General features: G+C 42.6%; 1 protein-coding gene across 7 annotated transcripts in view; it reads left to right on the top strand.

Moving 5' to 3' along the window:
• The window catches only part of SFI1 (SFI1 centrin binding protein), a 31,964-nt gene extending 7,781 nt beyond the window's left edge, over positions 1 to 24,183 (top strand). For 4 of the 7 annotated variants that reach the window (XM_080391654.1, XM_080391655.1, XM_080391656.1 and 1 more), the window contains 27 exons: positions 1,241 to 1,348; positions 1,657 to 1,751; positions 3,273 to 3,390; positions 3,656 to 3,758; positions 5,191 to 5,347; positions 6,096 to 6,257; positions 6,700 to 6,770; positions 7,862 to 7,954; positions 8,334 to 8,431; positions 10,995 to 11,076; positions 11,979 to 12,157; positions 12,396 to 12,471; positions 13,246 to 13,341; positions 13,773 to 13,849; positions 14,510 to 14,612; positions 15,116 to 15,212; positions 15,876 to 16,036; positions 16,477 to 16,551; positions 16,828 to 16,902; positions 17,282 to 17,458; positions 18,171 to 18,412; positions 19,391 to 19,486; positions 20,652 to 20,913; positions 21,596 to 21,740; positions 22,525 to 22,648; positions 23,323 to 23,425; positions 23,944 to 24,183. In XM_080391654.1, the coding sequence (XP_080247780.1) occupies positions 1,241 to 1,348; positions 1,657 to 1,751; positions 3,273 to 3,390; positions 3,656 to 3,758; positions 5,191 to 5,347; positions 6,096 to 6,257; positions 6,700 to 6,770; positions 7,862 to 7,954; positions 8,334 to 8,431; positions 10,995 to 11,076; positions 11,979 to 12,157; positions 12,396 to 12,471; positions 13,246 to 13,341; positions 13,773 to 13,849; positions 14,510 to 14,612; positions 15,116 to 15,212; positions 15,876 to 16,036; positions 16,477 to 16,551; positions 16,828 to 16,902; positions 17,282 to 17,458; positions 18,171 to 18,412; positions 19,391 to 19,486; positions 20,652 to 20,913; positions 21,596 to 21,740; positions 22,525 to 22,648; positions 23,323 to 23,425; positions 23,944 to 24,051 (3,283 nt within the window). In that variant the 3' untranslated portion in view covers positions 24,052 to 24,183. Of the gene's footprint in view, positions 1 to 1,240; positions 1,349 to 1,656; positions 1,752 to 3,272; positions 3,391 to 3,655; positions 3,759 to 5,190; positions 5,348 to 6,095; positions 6,258 to 6,699; positions 6,771 to 7,861; positions 7,955 to 8,333; positions 8,432 to 10,994; positions 11,077 to 11,978; positions 12,158 to 12,395; positions 12,472 to 13,245; positions 13,342 to 13,772; positions 13,850 to 14,509; positions 14,613 to 15,115; positions 15,213 to 15,875; positions 16,037 to 16,476; positions 16,552 to 16,827; positions 16,903 to 17,281; positions 17,459 to 18,170; positions 18,413 to 19,390; positions 19,487 to 20,651; positions 20,914 to 21,595; positions 21,741 to 22,466; positions 22,649 to 23,322; positions 23,426 to 23,943 lie in introns of those variants that run through there. The other 3 variants (XR_013928804.1, XM_080391659.1, XM_080391658.1) reach the window with 3 other exon arrangements.
• The last annotated feature ends 37 nt before the right edge of the window (positions 24,184 to 24,220 follow it).

Genomic DNA, 24,220 nt, shown 5'->3' with positions numbered 1-24,220 from the left:
AATGACTTAGCAACTTGGCTTGGGGTAGGTAGCTATGAATTGCCACTTGTGAGAGGATTCATATGTTTCACTGAGGGACCTCTAGGGATTCTGGGCCTAATCCTGTTGTTATTAGACGTGACCAATTTCATTAAGCTAGTGGGATAGTTGTGATTAAAGGTTGTGCATCTGGGCTTGTGTGCTTTTTTTTTCATGGGTCCTTCTATTTTCCTTCTGTCCTTCACAAACACAAAGAGATGAGAAATTTTTTGAAAGTATTCGTACTCTAGCTGATGTTTCTGGTTCTTAGGCTGCTACCCAGGTAATCTTGAACACATGGAAAAATGTTTGAGAGAATATTTTAAAATGAAAAAAAAAGTTATTTGCTTGAAATAATAGATTATGACCATTCTTTTTAATTAGGAGATCAAAAGCCCAATTCCCTCATGTAGACCTTCCTATATTTGAAATTTTAGTTCTTCACAATTCAGTTGAAAAGTGGCATCACTTATTACCTGGTCAGGTATGTGATAATTAAATATGAGTATAAAAGCAGAGACTGTTCTACTGAGGTTAAAGAATTTGAAGGTCATACGTGATTTGTGAATCTATTTTGTGCATGGCTTAGCATCCATTGGCTGGAGAAGGTACATGAGCAGATGAACAGCTTTGTTATTAGTGTAGATGATGTACAACTAGCTGAAGGAGTTCTTAAGCCTATTTAAGTGTTCTTTGGGAAGATTTTAAATTTGGGATGACTTCAAATCAGCATGCTGTTTCTAAGAACACAATGGAAATATCAAAGCATTATAAAATCTGAAGTAGCTTTTGTAATTTTTCTATACAGAAAACATTTTCTGTTAAAATAACAAAGAAAAAATTAGCAAGGAAAATACATGTATCATTATCAGCTGTGCTGTTTGAGTAAAACAGAACTGAGGATGAAAGATGCGAGTTATTCATAGGTTTAAAGTCAGCTGTCACTTTGGGATTTGGCAAGTCTGTTAACAACATCTGTCTTTCCTTCCTTGACATTATGTGAAGTGTTTATAGTCAGTAAGGTGATTGCTTCTTGTCATACTTCACAGAGTCTTGGAATAAAGCATCATAGTTGGTTAGTGGTTTTTAAATGCAATTAGATGCTGTTAGGCTAATCAGACAAGACTGGAAAAGCGGTAGCATAATCTTCATTAAAACTGATTTGTGGTCAACCTGGAAACCTGTATGAAGTCTCCCATGTCCAAATCTTTTGACTGTTTAGATGCTTGTATGACCAGAAGATTCTTCAAAAAACTTTTGGAGAGTGGAAGGAGTGGTGGACTGTTTGCAGGGAAAGGAAGCTCAGCCTCAGGGCAGACAGCCATTACAGGTTTGTGAAATTACTTCCTATTATTGTGCGTATATAGAAGTATGAGAAATTTTCTTTAGGTTCTGAAGGAGTTCTTAATACCAGTAAGCAAGTAATATCAACAGGACCTCTAGGCCAAGAGCAATGTCTTCATCGCTTATTTTCATATTTTTCTTCCCCTTTTTTTTAATATTTGCTTGCTGTTGTCTTAGGATAAAGTAAAAAATTTCTTATCCAACATATCTTTAGAGTGGAACTGAACTTGAAAGAATCTTACCTCTAGGCCTTGGTAGCTATTTTACTGAATGGCACCTTTCTTAATTTTTCAGGCATTTACTGTATAATTTGATATTCAAGGCTTGGAGAGCCTATGTGTGCCGGCAACAAGGAAAGAGGAGCAAATACTGTGTTGCAGAGTCTCATGGTAAGTGAAGTAACTACTTTTATTTGGGCATATATTGAGATGGGAGTTTCCATGGGAAATACTTGCCCAGAATCTCTGTCCTTTGTACATATTTGCACGTTGACCTCTCCCCCACCCTACAGAAGTGTCATGCTTTTAGGTACAGATGGTTGTCTGTCTAAAGCTGGCAGGGGTTTTCCGTTTGATGCACTACTGTGTAGCTATATAGTTATTTAGGGATGCCAGTGAATAAGCTTAAGGGCCTCTCCATCTGCTCTGGATTGTGGTGTTTGTTTTTGAAGGGGTGGTTTGGTTGGGGGTGGTGGTTTGTTTGATGTGTTGGTTGATTTGTTTCGGGTTTTTTTTACTTTATCACAATATCAAATTATTTTTTTTTTGATAGAATATGTTATTGAAATTCTTTACCAACTATGGCTACTAAAATGAGATAATGATTTATTGTGGTATTAACTGCACATATTTTATTTGTATTCACTATTCCTTCCATCTTGTGTCTTGCAACTGAAAAGAAGCCCAAGCTTTCGAAAGTGTACTTTGTCTTGTTGTGTATATTGTCTTAATTTTTGTTCTGCAATGGATTTGTCCTCCTGATGAAGTTGCCTGTATTGGTTGCAACTTCCTTTGGTTTCAGGGAGTATGTTTCCCAGAAGGGGAGGATGACCCCTCTTTTAAAGATGATAGCGTGGTTTTGTTCTGTGATGATTTGCAAAATAAGTTAACTCTCTTTTTTTTTATATGAACGTAGCCTCAGAATATTACATAGACTGGCACCTTTGGAAACAAATGGATAGGCTGTCTAGGTTTCCTTTCTTACTGAGTGAGGCCAGAATACTTGATTCACCAGTTCACAAGGAAATTTGTGTTTAAAAAAAAAAAGTTTTTATTTTAGTGGAAGTGTGGAGCAGCATAAAATTGATGATGTTTTTTCTAATAACTTTGCTTCAATAGTGTCAGTTCTGACAAGCCAGACTGTTGTGAGGAGAAAGTGCAGTGCACTGCATAAAGTGGTAAACTGGAATTTGTGACACCACTTCTGCTTTTAGCTGCATGACCAGCCTGCTAAATAAACTTGACTTGTTTCTGGTTGATTTCTCTGCTTTTAATAGAGAATAACTCTTGAAAAGCTGCTGCTGAACCTCATGAACTTTTTGGGTTTTTAAACGGAATGAAAGAAAATCCTGTAATTCTTACCCAATAAGGTGGTTACGCTGGATACTGTTACAGAGTGATATACCCTGTAAGCACTGAAGACAAAGCAATGCCATTGTCTGATAATTCACGCTAGTCTGAACAAGTGGCATGATGCTGTCAGCGTTTCAGATTCTTGTCAGTGTGACACCCTCAGCCGGGGTGGATGGTCGCGGCTGCAGCTGTGGCGGCTGTTGTTTCAGGGTTTCCCACGAGGTGTCACTGCGGGTTGAGGGGACTGGAGGTGGGGGACAGGTGGTGGTACTGAGTGGTTAAAAAATGCCAGGTTCTTGCGTGAAGTTAAGATGCTGTAATTTTTTTTGTTGTGCACAGCAAAGAAGCAAAAGTTGCTCAGGACCTGGCAACACTGGCTGGTCTATGTTGGTGTTCAAAGGACAAAACATGGGATGCAGTCTGTGGCGCTGGCATTCAGGGAAAGAAGCTGTTTGCGGTAAGAATGGAGTGGAAACAGGCAGAGAGGCACTGACCCTAAGCCCATGGTTTTTACCGGCATTCTGTTATCTTTGTCCCATGTTCTTTTTTTTTATTTTTCCTTTCTGACATGTGTATGTGTGTCTGAATTCCTCTGGTATGCCCATAGACGTGAGCTTAAAAGATTGTTTTTAATATCTTTTTCCAGTGAGAGGAAGGTGTTTTCTTAGGCCATCAGACTACAGAAACTGTGTTTGAACATGTCTGTAACATTGTTTTGGCAGCATATCGTGGGCAGTGTGGAGAAGACGGCACTACCAGAAATGCACTGGGCATAAAATGAATATTTTGGCTCTGCAGCATTGGGCCCAGAGCCTGCAATTTCGAGTAAGTCCCAGGAGCTTCAGCTACTAATATTTCTAATGTTTAAGTTACATGCACATGTGACTAAGGTGGCAGATTAATAAAAAATAGGTCTTACGCTCATTTGCTTCACAAATTGCAGTATTTAGGATGGAAGAATGTATTAGGACATGAGAAAATGGAATGAAGCTACATCGGGGGAAGATCAGGTTGGACATCAGGAAAAGGTTCTTCACTGCTGAGAGGGTGGTTGATCACTGGAACAGGCACCCCATGGAAGTGGTCACGGCACCAAGCCTGTCAGAGTTCAAGGACTGTCTGCACAACGCTGTTAGTCATATAATTTAGTTTTAAGTAGTCCTGTGACAAGCAGGGAATCTGATCTCTCAGGGGTGCCTTCCAACTTGACATATTCTGTGATTCTATGGAAAAGGTCAAAACAATTGTTTTACAGGAAACATTTACAAGAAATCTAGGCAAAGCAAACTGGATCCATGTCTTAACTTTTGCTAGGAAGCAGACTGTCCAAAGGAATTATTACTGTCTTATAGAATGCCTGATGATAGTGAAAGTAACAGAGTGCTCTCTGCCAGAGAAACTCACCACAGGTAAAAAAGAGGTAAAAGAAAACAGGTGTGTGAGTTTGCAGCTGTGGTATTTTGAGCAGGGCATGAAGGGTAGTTGTATCCAGCTCTCTAGAATGCTGAACTCCACAGAGGACCAATCCACTGTCCTGTTAGGAGACAAGATAGCGCTGGTCAGCTGTTTGATAGCACCGTGCCTCTTTGTAAGACAACATTTCTTATGTCCTAATGAATTTCTGTGAGTGTGTTTAACTCCATTTTGGGGTAAGAAACTACAATCCAGCATTTCATATTGTTGAGAGGTTGTCAGCTCCTTTGGTAAATTGTTCATCTTAGCTGAAGTGAAAACATTCAGTGGAACTGTAGCTTTTTGTCCATTTTGTTAAAACAGGTGATGGCATTTAATTTAGCTTGTGCTGTAAGATGGCAACACTGCCTGTTTGAGGCCAGTGTTCTACCAATGAGGTAACTTGTGATTTGGGAATTCTTAATCATCTCAAGATGTGATTCTTTTTTGTATGAAGATACTCTGTCTGAAAGAAGGCTTCTTGTTCAAAAAGTATTATTTTGGCCTTGTAATGGAAAAAGTGCGAAAGTATCAAAAAAAAAGGAAAAAGGACATTTGATATCAGCATTATTTGTCTTTCACCTTTCCTATGCTGACATTCCTTTGGCATTTGCTTGGTTTTGTCAGTTGGTATTTTTTCCCCCTTGTGAGGAGGAACCTCTTTGCTCATGGCTTTCACTTTCAGATCTCATGTGGAATTTCTTATTGCCTGTGTGTTCTTCCTGTTCTCTTCTTTGTCCTGTTTCCCTAATCTTGTCTGTTTTTTTTCCTCTTTACTGACCTCCCTCATCATTTGTTCTGTCAGGCTTGGTTGCAGTGGCGAGAGCTGTATTTATACAGCCAGCGTGACAAGCAGAAGGAGACTAGGGCAGTAACTCACAGTCAGCACTGTGAACTGAAGAGATGCATGGAAGCATGGCTGGGATACTTAAACTTCCACAGAGCAAAGAAACTTCAGAATGGTGAGTGAAAATGGGACAACAGGGCTCAACCCCTTAGGGCACAGTGATTTTTTAAAATTTCTATTCTAGGAGATGCTGCAATGTTTCTCCTTGCTCACATATGAAGAGATGCAACTTGGCCTGTACACTGTTACAAGCCTGGCTAGCTAAGGGAAGATTACCTGCCTTCCGTATGATTCAAAAGAAAATATAGTTCCATCAATGAAAACTTGCATGTTGCATATTATATTCTGACTGAGGTATCTGTGAGAAGAATGTATTCAGGACTATTATCAGTCAGTCTGTGTGTGGATTTTCTTCATAGTCAGACAAATCACAACTCACAGGATGGTGAAGATTATTACATGAGTTCTTTTGTTTCTTCCCTTGGAGTTACTAGAATGAGTTCAGACATTTGTGTGAATTGCCTGTTGATCGGTGGTAGTGGAAAAGAATCCATCTTGGATATCTGGGAACCGGTAATAGGAATATGCTGAAATGTTAGCAAGCTTGCGTATGTTGAACGAGTGACACAGTGTCTTAACTTCCCTTTAAGTCTGTACAGTATGTTACTGCTTTAAAACTGCCTTTGTGATCAGTAGGAAGAATATAGTCCATAGCTGAGCATTACTGTGAATTCCTACTACCATTTTTCAGTGTTAAAGTTTCTGTCACTTCACATCCAGTGGCTTAAATGTCATGGCCTCATCTGATATAAATGAGCCCAGAACAGAACAAATTGTGAGTAATTTGTGTGTTTGTTTCCTAGCGCTGGCCCAAGAGCATTACCGAAGCAGGATAGTCTGGCAGTATTTCTCTGATTGGCGGCTGTCATGGGAATGCAGGAAAAGAATGCGTGCGCACCAAAAGGACATGGAAAAGCTAGCAGCGAGGATTGCCTTACGGAGAGTCTTTGCACACTGGAAGCATTGTATCCAGTCTGTGTTTAGTCCCTGGCAGGGACAGGTTAGAAGTGTTCCTGCAGGGGAAAGACCTGATTAATAAGCAGGAACGTTGTGCAGTGGTGTGGGTGACAACAAACATCTTATCGTTAGAAAGGCCTATGTAAGGCCATACTAACGATTAATAAAGCTGTTGCAATTACATATGCTAGCCTGTTGACAGCTAAGAGCCTGCAGAAGATAATTTAAGGTTGGGAAGGAATTCCTTATTTAGCAGCGAATCAGAAATGTTGTGATAAGCCAGCAAAATCTAAAAACTTAAATGTAATCAAGGCTTGTGCAGGTAACAGTGCTGGAAATTCAAATATTGAAGCAAATTTAGATGGAGATCTAGTGCCCCTCTGTGGGACCAAGTTGTTCATATATCGGGAGGGATGTTTCTGCGCAAAAGATACTTTAACTCATTGATAGATGTTGTGCTGTGTGTGGAAGAGACTCAACGGTGTGAGCTGGCTGAAAAACACTACAAGTATCATCTGTTGGTAAGAGCACTATTACACATCAGGTGGAAGAGGCTGTGGAGAGCATTCAAATACTTCTGACTGGCAGTGTGCCTCATAGTAACAGTGGGGTGTGGGTATGAAGTGGGGGATGCATCATTTTCTGCTGTGGTGAGTTTGGATTGAGCATCAAGTTTCTAAATTCCACCTGTGCTGGAATCTGCCAGTTGAATCCGAATGGGGAAACTGGTGAACTACCAGATTAATCTCGATGGTATTGGGCTACCGTGTTCCCTGGCCATTTCACCATGAGGTTGCATTTTCCCCTTTCATTTTCCCTGGTATTTTTTTTTCCCTCTCTAGTAATGCATATATATTTATTTTCACATGAGTCCAGAGACAGCTTGTTGCATATGTGGGCAATTAAGTTACTCTTTTTCAAAAAAATAAAAAAACCCAACACCCCACTCCTCAGCCCCCAGAAAACCCAAGACACACACCCCTTCCAAAAGAAAACCTCAGACCCCTCAAAATCAAACAGAAGTCCTTGAAGGCTGTCTGAAAGGTGGGCACAAGCAAGGCTCCAGCTTTTTCAGACAGATTATTTTCAAGTGTGGATCAATACCAATTATCAAAAGAATGGCAATAAACCTGTTTGGATCATAGATTGAAAACATCAGTGACTATAAGAGCGCTTTAAGGCAGGATGCTCTCATATGCTATTTACCATTCTTATCCCTGAATCAAGCTATTGTGGGACTGTAGACCTTGCGCAGAGGAGACCTAAAAGGGAAGTGAACCTCTTCTATTTTTGATAAGGAGCAAGTTACAAGCCTTGAACTGGAGGAGAAGATAGATTGGGAATGGACTTGGGTAGTCGTGTTGATAGCTGAATAAGGAGTTGGATGTCTCGCGATAAAAGCCTGGGAAATTGGAATGAAATTTTATTTTAGCTGGCGAAGTGACAGTTTGTGAGAGGGAATTGGTGCATGGCTTTGACAAGTTCATGAATCTTTGCTATTGCAAGAGCAGCGTCAAACATAAATTGTCTGTAAGCAGCAGCCAGTTCTAAACTTAGCTGTGTTTGCTGATTTGGATTGCATGAAAGTTGTGTACATTTCTTGTTGTTACAGAAATTTGGATTTAAGCGTCTTTGGCAGAATGTCATGAACACTCGTCTTCAGCAAATGAGAAAAAATCTGTCATACCGTCAGCATCAAGTTACTGTGAGTTTTACCTTTTTTTTTTTTTGTTCTTGCGTTAGTTTTTCTTGAGCTTTCCTGTTGGCTTCCACTTTACCTACAAAATGCTTTCTTGTTAATTTTGTAGCTTTGTTCCTAAATACTAATAGCCACAGTAAATCTCTTGTGTAAGTTAACTGTCAGTCTTAGATATGTTATTTTAGTTTTCTGTTTTTCTATGTTTATGGTGACTTCTACCAGAAAAATTCATAGCAGGTTATAAAACAAGTTTGGTATATGAAGCAGTGCAGGAGGCAACCATTGCAGCGTGCAGTTCCATTTGGATTTTTAATAATTTCTTGCTTTACATTCTTCTCCTGCCTTGATACCTGTACTTTTTCATGTCTTTGTTGTTTTGTTTCAGGTGCTGCAGAAGTTTTGGAATCGTTGGAAGTCTCGTTTGGAAGAGAAGGAGGAAAAAGAGCAGCAAGCCTTAATGTCAGTGGCTCATGCTCGTTATAGGTACGCATGGAAATATCAATATAAATTTATACAAATGTGGGTTTTGTGGCCTTTTGGTTCTCTCTTAAAATCTGGTAGTACCTTTGGGGGTTTATTGTGCTGATGCTAATTGCAAATTGTTCATTACTCAAATAAAATATAAAAGCATCTGCTTCTCTGTGAAATGGGAGAGGGAAATCGGTTAAGCCTACCTGAGGCTTGCTTACATACTGGTAAGAGCAGTAGGTTGCAGCACGAGCACGGACAAGAGCAAAAGAACCTGAACTCAAAATGGTGATACTGGTTACATTTCACAACCTCAGTTGCACCAAAAGAAATCCATTACAACTGCTGGGAGTTAACTCGAAGTTTGCAGTATGAAATTACTGGGAATCTCTCTTCTTCAGAGGTGCTTGGGTTTTCTGTTAAATGGATGCTGTGGGTTCTCATCGTCTCTTAAAATTCAACCAGTACCCTTTGTCTCAGAGTAATGATATATCTTACTAACTACTTTTACTGGCATATTATGGAGGCACAGATATGCGCAGGAGTTACAAGAGTGTGTACTTGTTCGTTGTGGAAATACTGATTGAGAGAGGAGATAAAAAAGGGTATTTGTCTTTTTTGAGATGCCTTAAAGACCTTGCCTGGGCTTGTATTCTTATTCAGGGATGGAGTGCTGACTGTCCAGGTAGAGTTGTGATTTATGATGCTATTAAAACCTATTTCCCATTTCCTGTATTAGAATACTAACAAAAAAATTTGATTTCCTTGGGAAGTGGTATGTTTGGAAATAGGCTTTTAAAATGAGTCCCTTCCTAGGAGACTTTTTCCTTTGTAAGCTGAGGGAAAAAAGTGGTTTCTAATGTTGAATCTTCTTTCCTGGTAGACTTGGGACCTTGCATCTTTTGTTGGCAGAGAATGGTCATACCCTGTGTTGTAGATGCATACCTTTCTGTCATCTGGCTTTGCAGTTGAAAGCAAGCTGCAGAAAATCTGTTTTGCCTTGGATATTGGCTTGCTTTTGGGAGATTCACAAACAGGGTTGGAGGGCAGGCTGAGTAATGAGACACCTGCATTTCTGCAAGCAATTAAGAGTTTTTCCAACTGGTGTGAGAGTGCAGCTGTGGTGCATTAGCTTACCCTCTGGAGACAAGGAGAGAGAAATGACTCAGGAGGTGTAGTGAAGATGAGTTGCAGCATGCAAGTGCTGCAATGTGACGTATGCCTGTCTCACCAGGGAAGGGGTGAACAGATGGTTTGAAGGCTCTTGTTGGTTCTGTAGCCATACCTTGATTTCGTGGGTCAGGAATGTTTTTTCTGTGAAATCTTTTCTCTTTAGAAAGGGTATAAACTAAATCCTATTTCCTGAACACAAAAGAACAAATTATAAGAAGTGTGTTCCTGGTTCAGAGGTCTGGGGCTGCTTGCCAACCAGAGCCAAGTAAAACTTTCGTGGCAGCTTGCCAGAACTCAGCTTTCCTGTTGGTCTCTGATGCGTGTAGGTGCTGTCTCACAAGTCAGTGCCCCAGTTGCTGGAAGAGCCATCAGCTGAGATTTGTCAGTGTCTACAGATCAAAGACACTCTTGCTGGCAACTACCAGTACCCTCCAGGAAGACTTACTTAACTCATGTTTTTTACCAACCTATAAACTTGTAATGAGCTGTAACAGCTACCTACTGAAAATTACCTGGTAAGAATCCAAAATATTTTTTAGGCCTTTCTAGACTCGAGAAGAGCTGAGGCTTGCTGACAGTGTAATTAGTGTGCCCACGTGACTTGAGTTCTGGAAATAACTGATGTAGTCTGAACTGCGTGCTGTTTCTGCTAGGCTGTAGCTCTGATTTCTGGACTAGAATGCTTCTACTGTGTGCTCGTTCTGTGAGAGAGTTGTATAGTGCTCAATCACAAATATAAATAACATTTTTGGGATACTGTTTGAGCATTCTTGTGCATCCCTGGGGAGGAGGCAAACTAGAAAGTATTATCTTCATCTAGAGAGAAATAAGCTTTGATAATGAGGGCAACCTGACCTTGTTCATAAAAGAAGCTCTGGTAGAATCTCCAGTGTTGAGATCACACCACGCTGCTCTTTGTTATTTGTTGTTAGAACTTTTTTTCAGGTCCTGTCATGATGTTTGCTTTGTTTTTAAGAACAAAAGTAGAGTAGGGTTTTCAAAATATTTCCAAGGGAGGAGGGAGTGGACTGTTTACAGTGGAGAAGAAATAAAAGGTTATTATATACTTTTTTCTTTGTGTGTGTTTATAAATAAAATTAATTGGTCAGAAGTCAGACAAATCTTTCAAATTATCTGAATAAAAGCAGGGAGTTCTGGTAACTTTAGAAAGTTCATTAATCTGGTCTCATATACTCTGGGTAAGATTTCAGGGGACAAATTGTTTGGTTTTTTAACCTAGAGAATAGTGGGGACATATAGCTGCCTCATTGCTAAACAAGGCTTGCATGATTTGAAAAGTGAAGTAACTGAGTTGGAGATGGATTGGTCTTTTGTCGTTCATAAAACCAATCTCTGTTCTGAGGGGATTCTTTCCTGTGCTGACTTTCTTCCTTGTTGCTTGCAGGAGGGTGTTGATGAGACAGGTATTTGACACATGGTTGCTGAACACCTGCAAGCAGCAAGAATACCGAATGGGAGAGAAGAGGGTAAATGTAACTCTTTTACCTGGCCTTGCTTAGGAAATGGAGGGAATAATTTCTTAGTCACTGTCTGTGAACACGAGCTAGCATGAGATGGACTTGGGTGTTGTGAATTCGCTTGTCCCTGGTGGGGGATCAAGTCAGGGGAAACGGATAACAACTGATACTTACTCACCTTTTTAAAGTTAAGCTGTTTATTAATAAATAAATCCGAGCTGTTATCAGAGGATAACTATTCGCACAGTTCATTCACTTATTCCCTCACTCATAAATGCGCGCGCTCTCTCTCATGCTCTCTGTTTCATGGTTACCTGGTTGAGACAATAACAGTAATAAAGAGGCAACCCGAACCTATTTAAGAAGCGCAGGGTTGTACTGACAGTCTAATTGATTCTGGGTTGGTGTCTATAAAGTCCCTTTAGAGATCATTTCCTAAGATGTATATATATAATCCTGTAGTCTTTATATGTAAGCATCTACTGCTGCCTTTTGTATGGTCTGAGTTACAGAACTCATAGTTGATGGTAGCGTGTGTGGATGGCCTTGTGCAGATATGGTTGACTCGTGGTGTTCTGAGATTATCAGTCCTTGTGAGTTCAACAGGACTGGTTTCTGGAGCTTATCGGTTCTTGGGAGTCTTTCACATGCTGCTTATCAATTTGTATTTTTACCCTCTTTGGCCTGCTGTTTTCTGGTAACGGTTTCTCCATCCACATGTGAATAGGTATCTGTAAAGCACATTCACATAAACTTGCAGCAAAAGTGTTTTGACATGTCCGTTGCTATTCAGCGTGGGAAGAGGAGAACAAATACTGGACAGTTTTGTGCATGTCAGCTTTAAGGAATTGTCTTCTGTTGTTTTTAACTGGCCTCTGTCATGAATTCATTGCCACCTTCTTTCATTATAGGCTGTGCTTCATTTTGAAAGGCAGCTATTGCGTTGCTTCTGGTGCTTCTGGCGTAGAAGAACCACTGCACGTTTGGAGGAGCAAGAGGGCTTGGTTCGTGCAAGAGATCACTACAGTAGCTTGCTGCTGCTAAAGGCTTTCTGTCTGTGGAAGCAAAATACTCAGGAGAGAAAAACAGAGTAAGAAGTTTTTTTAGAAGGGAGAATTATTTGGATTGGCCCTGTGGTGACCTACTTTTGTCAAAACAGGATTTAATTCACAGTGATTCTGACTCCCTAATTGTGCTTTGGAATCTACTAGGTTGTCTTTTGGTAAATGACTTACTGCAAGTAGCAAGTGTGAACTCAGGTCTGTGCTAGAGGGGTTCAGTAATGTGGATTCATTATAGAAGAGATAATTAAATTATTTTTCTTATAGGAGGCTCAAGGAGGTGCAAGCCTTAAGATTTCACGATTCAAAATGTCTGCAGCAGACTTGGAACAAGTGGAGGGAGGTGAGATTTAACAGATGGGAAAGAGCTTGAATCCTTTTTGTTATGTTCAGATTGCTTGTGCCCATATGGCTAGAAATTAAATTGTTTATTTTAAATGCTAATCATTCCTAAGCTCTCTTCCAGGTGGATAAAATCAGTTCAGTGTGGGTGGAACAGGAATTGTGTAGGGAGGAGAGGGAGTTCTTGGACTTGATTTCTGTTGTCTAGGTATAGTAGGAATGGGACTACAGTTCAGGAGATTTACCTGAGAATGTAACCAGAGTCAGTGTGATTCAGTTGTCCCTCGGAAGTCCTGTGTATGACCTTCTCAAAACTTCACTGAAGTTAGGAGTTTGCAGCAAGGCCATGGTGCGTGGCCTGTAGTCACGTACAAGTCGTAGCAGGCGCTATCAGATGGCACTTCACTTTTATGCTGAGCCTTTTCCTTACCATGATGTGAGGTACCAGATGTGCCCTGCAGCGTGTCTTGATAATCTGTGAAAAATTTTAGATTTGATGCTAGTATGTTGGTCCAGAGCTGTTAACTTGAGTGAATTGCATGAGTCCTCAAGAGGACTCCTAGAAAGGGCAGGGGAAAAAGCTTCAACGAGGCCTTTTGCAGGAATAGCAGGGCGCAGCACCAGTTTGAGTGAAAACTTATTACAGGAAGGTAAAGGGCTGAAGTTTTCCCAGAGACTGGGAACAGTCCTTTTTCCTCTGCTCTCTGCTGTTGCTTGTTTTCCCTCCATCACGTGTACATATCTAACCCCCTCCCACCCTGCCCACCCTTTATAGTACATGGGACATCAGCGTGAGAAATGGAGGAAGCTGGTGCAAGCAGACACGCACTATCAGCACACATTACTGGGCAAGACCTTGAGAGCCTGGAAGGTAGGAGGGAATGTCCTTTTCTTCGAGGGACTTGTCTGTGTGTGCTTAAGTGTTTGACTGAGAACTGAAGGGCTGCCGTGCTGTTGCACTCTGGGCACTTACACACCAAGTGTGCAAGGTAGAATGGAGGCTATTGTAGATATGGTTGTGTAAGCTTTAGCATTGCTTTTTAGAGCAGAAGAACCAATGTAATCTTGTGGCGTTGGTGAAGGGTGTATATAATAGCTAGCATGATCTAGCGTGTAATGACTGTTCATCTCAGAAAAGCAGCATTCAATTTTAGTGGCTGTAACCTCATTTTTTTTTTATCCTCTTCTACTTTACTGCTGCTACTACTCTCCTACGCTGCTGCTAAGAGTTTCCAAATGTCCTCTCTCCTCCAAGATGTTGGCAGTTGAGGGAAATTTTACTTCTCACTGCTTTTCTTGCAGAGTTACCAACATAATGTACAGTGCATCCTATACCAGGTAGCTGAAAAGGAGAAACAGCACACCAGACTACAGCTGCGGTAAGCCTACGTTTCCTTGTGCAGCACGAGAGAGAAGTGACTGCATTGCAGTCCAGCACTCTCTTTCACTGCCATCTTTGTAAATTTTTGAGTGTTTAGTGCTGGGAATTGACTGTGCCATGCATTGCTGTTTCTGTGCAGGTCATCTAGCTAAGAAGTCAGCCTTTCTAGATTGCCATCTGTTTTGCTTTAACATTTTTTTTAATCTCTGTGTAGTCCCATGACAGAATAAGCAGACAGCAAACTGTACCATTCCATGCAGTGCATGGATTCTGACTGCTGTGATATTAAAATTAAAACAGCCTGGAAGATACAGAGGCTGTCTTGCATTATAATGAGGAGAGCGATTAAAGATAATATCACTTTGTATTGATTGTAGTTGCTTTTAACTACCTCATTTGTTCTAATGCTGTACAACTGGAGGCACTTGCAGAGCCTGACTGACTCAGCTTAGGAAGCTGGATTCGAGGGTGTGTTCTGGTTTGTACTGCCTTCTCTTCAGCAGAGACCTGAAGGGGCAGAAGTTGATTTGCAAGATTGACTTTATAAAGGCAGCTGGTTTTGGTTCTCCTGTGAGTGGGAAGGTACCAAATGACTGTGTAAGAATCATTCTTAGTGGCTTCTGTTTGTTTTTTAATTTTTTATATATTTTGCCTTCAGACAGCTTCTGTGTACGTGGAGAGAAAATGCTCTTGCTCTCATATGTGAAGCTAAGGCAACTACTCTGGCAGATGAGCACTACAGGAGAGCAATCCTGTCCAAGGTAGGCTCTGTGTAGCAGATCCCAAGGTCTAAGTACAAATGCTGGTTCAGGCAAGGGTTAGGTAATGCAATTAGAAGGACCGAAAGCTTAATCTAAGAGCCACTATTAAGAAAGGTCTCAAAAGTTGGAATGCCATTTTACTCCTCCTACAGGTGTCTCTGAAACTTGTCTCTGAGTTCGTTCGTGTTTTTTTTTTCTTGTCCTTTCTTTCTTCCCATTTCCTAGAAGGAAGGGAAAACCAGTAGTATGATACAGCATTGTAGTATTACCTGGAGGGGAGCAGGTAGATGGATGGAAAAGAAGAATGCCTTGAAAAATGCCAGGGGGACCTTTTGAAATACTGATTTATTTCATTTGTAGGAAATGTGCACTGTCTTGCTGAGCCTTATGTGCAAAATGAGATGGAAATGGCTATGGTGCCAGCAACGTGCAGTGTGTTGCTTCCCCTACCAAAGAACATTGCAGTGTCAGTCTTCTGTCTCTTGTTTGCGTTGTATCTTTAGGTGTTGCTACAGTGGAGATACGCTGCCTTGCTACAAGTGTGTTGCCGTAAGCAGAAGGCGATAGCTGTGATGGAGGCTAGAAAACATTTGGATATAGGTGAGCGGTTGGAGATACTAAACTCTCAAAAGATTTAGTTATCTGTGCACAACCCTTAGAAAGACGTGGCTTAGTAGGGCAGTCTTTTGTGTCATCTGTACATCTGACTGGATGGTTTATTAAGCCTACAAAGGACGTCCCCCTAGAACGGGGAATGAGTTGGGTACTCGGTGATCTGTTGAAGGCTGCTTGTTTGACTTTAGCTGCTCTGTTGGTTCCTTGTCTGTGTAAGAGACTGTAACGCTCCCTTTCTGAAAGAAATTATCCATCACTAATTGTGAGAAGCTCAGTCGTCTCTGTTTTGAGGGCAGTGCAAGTAATCATCAGTTACTGCTTCAGCCTTTCTCTAGTAATTAATACAGAAAGGCCCTCAAACACTAGAAGCATTTTCATGGTACCTGCCACGTTCTTGACATGAGAACTTTGAAGCACAGAGGGCAAATGATTCCCTGAAGATTATAAAGAGTGTCAGTGGCTGCAGGGAAGACTTGCAAGTCACTGCTCACTGTCCATTACCTGCAGTGTTTCACAATCCTTCCTAGTGCTGAGTACTCTCAGTGCTGAGTATTGACAACTGAAACAGTCTGAAAGGGCAGCTGATCACTTGATACTCTCTGAGATTAAGTCTCCTTCTGCAACAGTAGTTAATTTATCTTCTAACAGTGCGTTTACAGACCCTGTTTCTTCACTGGAAGGAATTAACTAGGGAGTCTCTGATGCTGAGGGCACAGCAGCACAGGGCAGTACAGCACCACAAGCAGCACCTGCTCCGCAAGTACCTGGCGGAATGGAAGAAATATCAGCAGCAGTGTCTTGAGAAAATGGTGAGAAGGATCAGCAGCCTCCCAGCCAGTGACCCAGGCTGGGAAGTTACAAGTTCCAGTGTGGAGGAGCAGGTCATGTCGCCTGGTGAAGGGAATGGTAGTCGTGGCTGAGGAGGAGCATGACAGCCTTGTGCGTTGGGGAGGAAGGAACATGCCTGTGTCTTGCCTGAAGAAGATTTGGTAGAACTAACTGACTTAATGAGACAGGACAAGCGGGGCTTGCCATGTGTGGGATCACTTACTGATAATGAGATCCTTGGTGGGCTTGTAGATATTTGCAAATGGCGTTACACCTTAGGGCACTTAAGATACTGAGGATGGCCTCAGTAGAGAAAAGGGAGGGTGGCAAAGGCTGTTTAGAACCTGTTCTTCTGTAGTAGCATTTGGCTTAGAGAAGTGGGATTTGTCTGCAAGTAGCTCGCTGTTTTATTCCCTTACAGCTACTACAGAGACAGGGAGATCAGCTAATGACTCGCAGACTTTGCTCTGCTTCCTTTTCTTACTGGAAGACACAGGTAATGAATTGTTCCCTGGGTAGGTATCCTTATCCCTTCTTCTTCATATTCCATTTTACACATGAGGACCAAAAAGATTTATTTAAACGTTTTCTGGATTTTTGGTTCCACTAGCACAAGAGACACCTTGCCATATATATACTGGGTGAACTGAGTAGATTGTTCTGCTGTGGCTCCACCAGCAGCTCCTGTCTGGTTGATGCTCTGGCTAGTGTTTCTGGTACGGGATATGTAAACTCCTGACCTAGTTGCTGTGCAATTTTTTTCCCCTGATAGCTGTTGCAGCAGCGATGGGAAGAGCAGAAGACAGTGCAAGCATTGTGGCACTGGTCCCTTTCATTGCAGAGAAAGGTGAGGGTCTGTGGGAGCTGGGGGCAGGCAGGTACATTTGCACATGTGCAGATCTTGACTGCCGATTTGACTGCAGTCGGCAAGAGTGCACATTGAATATCTGTTTCCTTTCATCTTTGGGGTGCTATATGTTATTTTAGGACGCTGGAAAATTGTCCCTAAATCCTCTTATCCGATTAAAAAATTTGCGCGTGTTTTTCCCCATCCAGCCTCAGCTGACTTAAATCCCTGTCCTTTTGTCCTTGCGATAGTGCCCTCCTGTTGCTGTAGCTCTGCCTGTTACTGTCCAGTGGAAGGGAAGGTGTTCCTGTCTGCAGGGGGAGTCCCTGGCCCGGAACCTGTCTGTAACACTCACAGCTATCTGTTGTTCGTGTTGTAGGTGTTTGGTGCTTGGCTCAGATTTGCTAAGGAGCAACAGCAGAAGGAAGATCGCACTGAGAAACCCACAGGAGCTCACCACACTGCTCTTCTGAGAGAAGGTGTAACCCGGGTCTTGAGATACACCACTAGCGTGAAACAGTTGCAGGCACAACTCCAAGGCCAGCACCAGCTGAAGGTGACAGAGACAAGTGATTGCTCAGATATATCTAGGACTGGTCTGCTCTGATCTACTCTGTGTGTGTGTGCATGTATGTATCTGGGAGGCTGACATCTTGGTTCTTGTTTGGATCTGACATACGCTTTTGCCTGTCCTTTCATTCAGCAGAGACTAGAGCACTTCAGACTTGTGTTGGTAATTGTGAACCTTTCTTAATTAAGCTGTTTCAAAACTGGCCAGTTCCTACCATAGGCAATGTTGCTGGATGGAACCTTTGTGTACGGCTAAGGTCTGGTCTCTAAATTCTGTGCTAGAATGAAGCCTCAGAGGCTGCATCTAATCCTGTCTTAGCTTTAGCACCACTTACACCTTCAAATGTGGGTTGTGTCACTTCTGCCTCTGAGTGTCAGCCCAGCCCTGTGTGTGGAAAGGAAGATAGGGATGCCTGTATTGATTGCTCTCTTCCTGCTCCTGGGCAGCTTTCCCAGCTCTTTTCCAGGTTTTCAAGACACTAGTTGCTCTGTTTGCTAATGTGCAGCCCACCTCATTGCAGAAGTACCCAGTTAATTCTCCTTGCCCAAACGTTACTGCAGTGAACCTGCTTAGAGAGCTGGTATGGGTGTGAGGTCATCGGAAATCTCAGTTCCTTTCTGCGGTGTTCTCCCTGGGTGGCATGGTGTTACTTCCTATTCTCAGCCATCAAATGCTCTACTGTTGTTCGTGTTGGCAGGCAGCCTACAACCTTCACCAGTCAGTGTGTCGTTGTGCCATGCTGTGGAAACAGAAGGCTCTCTCCAAGAAGTTAAATAAGCCTTGTTCTTTTCTGCCATCTCTGAAGAAGCGAGGGGTGTTTAAAACACCTGATGTTAGCCCTGGGGCAAGAGGGCATTCAGCAGAGGAAGAGCCGTGGACTTCAAAATGTAGTCATCTACCGTTTCACCCTGCTGGTGGGGACTCTGTTCTTAGTGATCTGTGAGTTTGAAGTTCTAGTCCCTCCAGCATTTCTCTAGTGCATATATGTAGTTTTGCATGTATGTTGTCTGTCTGTCTTGCTCAGTATATATGTAGTCTATCTGTCTCTCATTTTTGTATTTCCAAGTTTTTGCACTGGCTGTTAGTCCCATGCAGTTTCCCTAACTCTTTCTCTGACCCTGCATCACACGGCTGGCATTGCAGAGTTAGACAAGAGCTGCTGCATAATGTATACACCAGCCCACAAATAATGAAAGAATTTGTGACTTTACACTTATGTATCAGCAACAGGTAGAATGAGCTAAGCTATATACTATGCACTACGTGCTTCTCAGTATACAGCTATGAATTCATGGAGCGCTGGTCATTTGTTGTAGGACCAGTTACACAGAGAAACATCTGAAAGATGTGAGTGATGAGACTTTTACTGTCATAAGAGCTTGTTTTGCCTGAGTGACCTAGAGCTGTCACTGAAGCTCTTCTGGTTTTTTTGGTTTTTTTCTCACTGAAGTAATGTATAGGCTCTTTTGAAATTATAAATGCCAAGATCCTGGCTGTGCAGGAACTGAACTTTCTTCTTGCCCCTTTCTTTCTCCTGGGGAAGCTATTCCTTAAAAAATTCATACTGCTCGTGGAGCAATTGCAAGGAAGAATCTTCCATGAAGCTTCTCAGTCCAGGAGGGGAGCCTTACAGGGAAATAAGGTGACAGCTTCACATTTCTTTACACTGCTGCCAAAAGTAGCTCTGCCTTGTTTGGTTCCATCCACTGCTCCTTGTCATTCATACGGTGAACCACATAGCAACATTAATACAGGTTGACATTCAGGCTTTAAAAATTATTATTGTGTAGAAGGGGATTGTTGCAGAGCAGGGATGAACGATGGAATAGGACTGTTTCTTTAGGTGCAGTGCCAACTTACGCCAATTGAAAATAATCCTGAATCTGGGACATTATTGGTTCTGTTTGTTCTTTTCAGAAATGCTATTCGACGAGCAAGGTTAGCACCACAGAGGCCTGACTTCCTTCTGGAATCTCTAGAAAGCAAAGAACTGCTGGCACATCCTCTAATGAGGTAGAAAATCTGGGTTTAAAAGTAAAGAAAAAGAGGGTGACTTACAGTGGGCCTTACACTATGCTTATCCCCTCAAATCCCCTTACCTCTGTAATACAGAACATTCAGTAATTACGGGCTTGTGCGTTGCTCTATGCTATCAAAGGCCATAGTGACCTTAAAAACCTCAGGTTTCTTATATGAAGCAGACAAGAATAACAGAAATTTTAACTAATGACAATCCAGGCCTTTTGTTTCATTAGTGAGAGATTTTAACAGAAAAATAAGGCACATCACTTACATCCAAAATTAATGGGCGTAGTAAGTAAAGTTTCCTTTTCTGTCAATCTTGCCACATAAACTGGAAAGTTAGAGTTGTGCAGGATGCTTTTTGGCTCATAGATTGTATTTGCTGCGTAACAGGTTTGGGTCTGCATTTAACTGATCTGCTGGGGAATCGTTAATGATTCTAGTAATGCAGAGCCAGAACTGAGTATGTCTCTCTGTCTTGGCCGAATTTTGCTGCTCTGAAAGGAGATGCTTTTTTTGTTGTACTTTCCCCAAAAGGTCTGTGCTGCTGAAATCGTTCAGCTAAGCAGTGCTTTCATGGTCTTGAGTGCTCTGCACTTGTTTTAGTTATGGTGTCACTTAGCGCTGAAAGTGAGGGAACTGAAACTGCTCTTCATAGAGAAGCTGAAATTGCTTTTAAGCAGATGTTTAGAGTGAACTTTTTTTGGTGAAACTGTTCTGTATTTAGCTTTAGAGAAGGGAAACATCCATAGATTTCCTGTCAAAACCCATCTGGGATTTCTGCTTCTGCTGCTCTCTTTCTCTTGTCCCCAAACCAAAATAAGGCAGGGTTTTATTAATGGGTTGAATTCACAGCTTTAAAGAAATCGTTTTGGCCTGGATTAACGTGGAGAATTTGGAGCAGGGCAGGTAGGAGTAATGGACATCTTAACTGCTTTGCTGCTTTTTTTGTTTTTAAACTGCTGTGGTGTTTTGGTTTGGGGGTGGTTTTGTTGTTTTTTGTGTTTTTTTTTAAAGTGGGGTTTCCCCTGCATAATAAAGCAGTTAACTGGAAAGCTGTATGCAAGGGAGTAACAAGATTCCCCGTTTTTGCACGGACTGCAAAGCACAAGACTAACAGGTACCAATGTAGAGTGACCTTATCCTCTTTTTACAGGTCAGAGGCGCCCTTTCAGCAAACACCTGTGAACAGATGTGCTGCCCAGACTGGGGACTTGGTGGCAGCACCTCGGATGGAAGAAAGTGCCTGTAAATGTCTATCTCAAATGAGCAATACCGCTCATTCCTGTCCATCTCTCATACGTGCTGCTCCCCTGTCGGTACCGCTGTGGACACACAACACGCACCATACTGCTGAGAGGCCAGAGCCGTGGTCTCCTTCACCTTTTGTGCCCCAAAGGAAAGCTGGAGCAGGAATGGTGAGTGTATTGCTAAAGGAAAAAGTGCGCTTACTGGGCTACCATCAGCAGGAATGCTGCTTGTTGCTGGCTTTTCCCCCGACTCTTCTGGCCTGCCCATCTGGTTGCTGAGCCAGTTGTCATCTGAAAAGTTGACCAAAACTGGCTCTGGATGCCCAGGAACTGTTTGCCACCAGTCTGAAGCAGTATTTCGCTAGCTGACCAGCCCACATGTGTGTTGTACTGTAATTCGTGCCTTTTTTCCTGGTCTTGTGTCCTTCCTAGCTGGATGCTTTTCCTAGTAATTGACTTGAGGGTGCTGCTCCTTCACATAGCTCGGGGCAGTCACAGTTTGCCAACTAGATTACAGGCATTTAAGAGTAACCTGGTTTAGGAGCAGTGGATATGACTGAATCTCAAAAACTGAAATTTGCTTCACCTGCAGGTAGGTGCTTCTGTGTTAAGCTCCTCTGTTCCACGCAGAATGAGAGGCATTAATCTGATGAAATACCTCCATGCTCGAAATGAAAGAGCCCAACGTCTTAAGCTCTGCTTCTTCTGTGGTATTTTATGAGGGGCTCAGCGACTATAGGGGGTGTCTGAGCAGGAGTAGGACGGGGTAGGGCAGGTGCAGCCTGCTTGTAGGGCTTACTCAAGAAAACCCTTTGAGGGAAAAAACCCCAGTGTCATTCTGACCTTGTAGAGAGGAGGCCAGCCTGCCAGTGGTCACGCAGGAGCCTCTTCCCAAGACTATCAACAGGCCTCTGTGGAGAAGTGGCGACCACACTTGCAGCCGCATTTGCTGTCACCTGAAGACTTGGTGGGAAAATGGAGTCACCAGGCTGCAGGTAGGTCCTCAGATCAAAACCATAGCAGTTGTGTGTCTTCCTCTAATATGTGCAAGTCAGCTCCACAAAGCCTAAGGGAGACAAGGCAGTCTTGTATGCCACATCAGGAGGTGAAGAGTATCGGTCATTCCTTTTTGGGATGGAAATAATTTTGTGGATTTTGCTGAATCGGGGGCTAAAGCCCTGTTGTAGGGATTGAAGGATGGGAAGTGCTAGGGGCCAGCTCCTTTCAGCAGGAACGCGCTCAAGTGCTGGGGCGTTCCTGTACACGAGGCTGAATGCGCAGCAGAACTCACTGCAGGAAGGAAGAATTCACTCAGTAAGGTTCTCCACGTTTTCTCTGTACTTACAGTGTAGTTGTAAAGGGGACAGTGGTGTCTAAGTGCCTCTGAGTGTGGTGCTTTTAATGACGTAAGGACATGGAATTTGTGTTCGTGGCACCAGCCAGACTCACTACTGAGTTCTAGAGATGTAAAAAGCTAAATCACGAGTAGGCCAGAACGGCATTTGTAGTACTAAACCGTTCACTAGAGCAGAACATTTCTTACCTCTTTCTGTATGTTAAATCTGAGTCTTCAGAGCTTGTAACGCTGTCAGGACTCCTGCCCCCTCACTGTCCCTGATCGTTTGGGCGAATAGGTCCATGTCTCAGGGTGACAAAATGTGTGAAAAGGGCTCGGGAGTACTGAATGTTCCCTGTCTGCTAACCTGACTTCCCTTCATAAGAAGCAGCAGCGGCAGTCTGCTCTGGTTCCATTGCTTGCGCCTTCTGCCTTCCATTCAGCTGAAGGGGAAGGAAGCGAGCACTGTCCCAGGCAAGAACCGGTGTCGCAGAGAAAGCTGGAAGTTGAACTGCAGTGCATCCAGCAGCAGATGCAGTACTACTTCAGCAGGAAGCAGGAACTCAGGTATGTTGAGAAGCCCCTTTAGCCAGCCTTTCTCTGTGCTGCCAGCTCAATACTGCATTTTTTGTATCTACTTTGAAAATAACCAATCTATTCACAACAGAACTGTGAATGAAACTGAGAAAAGTTCTAGAGTTCTCTTTTCAGAGGTCACTCCAGGTGGGAGAGAGTACATGTGCAACTTTTTGTAATTAGCAAGTGGCTTAATTATACCTTTGGCAGCTATTGGAGAAAGCATGACAAGGGTATCGTTGGGTGTAATCTGAAGGCAGTACAAATGAACTTGGCAGAGAAGCTGAAATTTAACTTTTAGCTCTTTTATCATGAGTAAAGGCTTCGCTTTTCCAACTGTCAATTAAAAAACAATATGGCTGGTGTTTGAACACTTCTCTGCTAGAACAAGAAAACATTTACAAAAATGCTCAAAAGAAAATGGGGCTTGGAGGGGATTCAACAGTCAGAGGCGGAAGAAGTCAGGAACTAGGAGTAGGAAACAGAAACACCAGTTTCCAGGCAGGTTTCTCTGCTTTCCAGCATTTTTTTTTTTTAACTTTTACCATTCACTTGTTTAAGACAAAAAATTGGGTCTTAGTTGCAAGTATCAATTGCAAGGCTAAGTTGGCTTAGACTGTTGAGCTACTAATTGGGATAAGAATCCTTCTAATCCATTTTATCAGGTCCTGTTGGCAGCAGGCACGGATTCTACAGAAGTGGCTAGAAACAAGCACGCAACCAGAGGATCAAGATGGTGTGCAAGGAGTTCAGGAAGAACTGGAACAGGTGTGTAAGTGCCAAACAAACTGGAGTTACTTAAGTGACCATCGCTATGCTGTGCACTTAACCTAAAGGCTGATGGTAGTTGTGAGGAACTGCATAGTAAGCTGTTCCCGGAGTGCCAACAGCAGGGAAACTTGTAATCAGAAGCGGGGAGCAGCACACACTGCTGTGTAGATGCACCTCCCTCGTGGTTCAGAAATGTACCTCCAGCTCAAACAGGCCCTGCCAAGGCTATTTCTGAGCTCCACAGCAGGCTCAGTTTTTTTTCTGTGGTTTCTCAGGACAGCGCAGCTACACTACAGTGACTGCACCTGCACTGCTCGGTCCCCAGGTTGTCCCCAGGTTTATACCGCCATGCGTGCGCGTACTGCACTGCTGCCTCTAGCTCTCGCCAGGTGACACAGCCCTGTCACTTACCTTGTTCTTCATGGGGTAATACAAAGGCTGCTCAAGCTCATTTGCTGTCAAAAAGCCTGAACGCCGTCCTGCTTTACAGTTTATGCAACTGTCTTTGCTTTCAGCTGCAGGTGAGGATCGACACTCTCACCAAAGCACGACTGAAAGAGAGACGTCACGTGCAGGACCTGGTTGCCCGCCTGCGTGACATCCAGACTGCTCTGGGTACATAATCCATTTCAACCCATTTTTCAGCTCACGGGAAGGACTTTTTGCCCCTTTTGTAGCAGGGGAGGATGGAATAGATGTATACATTCTCTTAGCCTACATATGGCATTTTTCTTTTATAAATGAACTTAAATATTTTTGCTTGCTTTATTTTATTACTGTACTGGTTAAAAA

The sequence above is a fragment of the Falco punctatus genome, assembly GCF_963210335.1.
Source record: "Falco punctatus genome assembly, chromosome: 1".
NCBI lineage: Eukaryota > Metazoa > Chordata > Aves > Falconiformes > Falconidae > Falco > Falco punctatus.
This window is presented reverse-complemented; position numbering and strand designations above follow the sequence as displayed.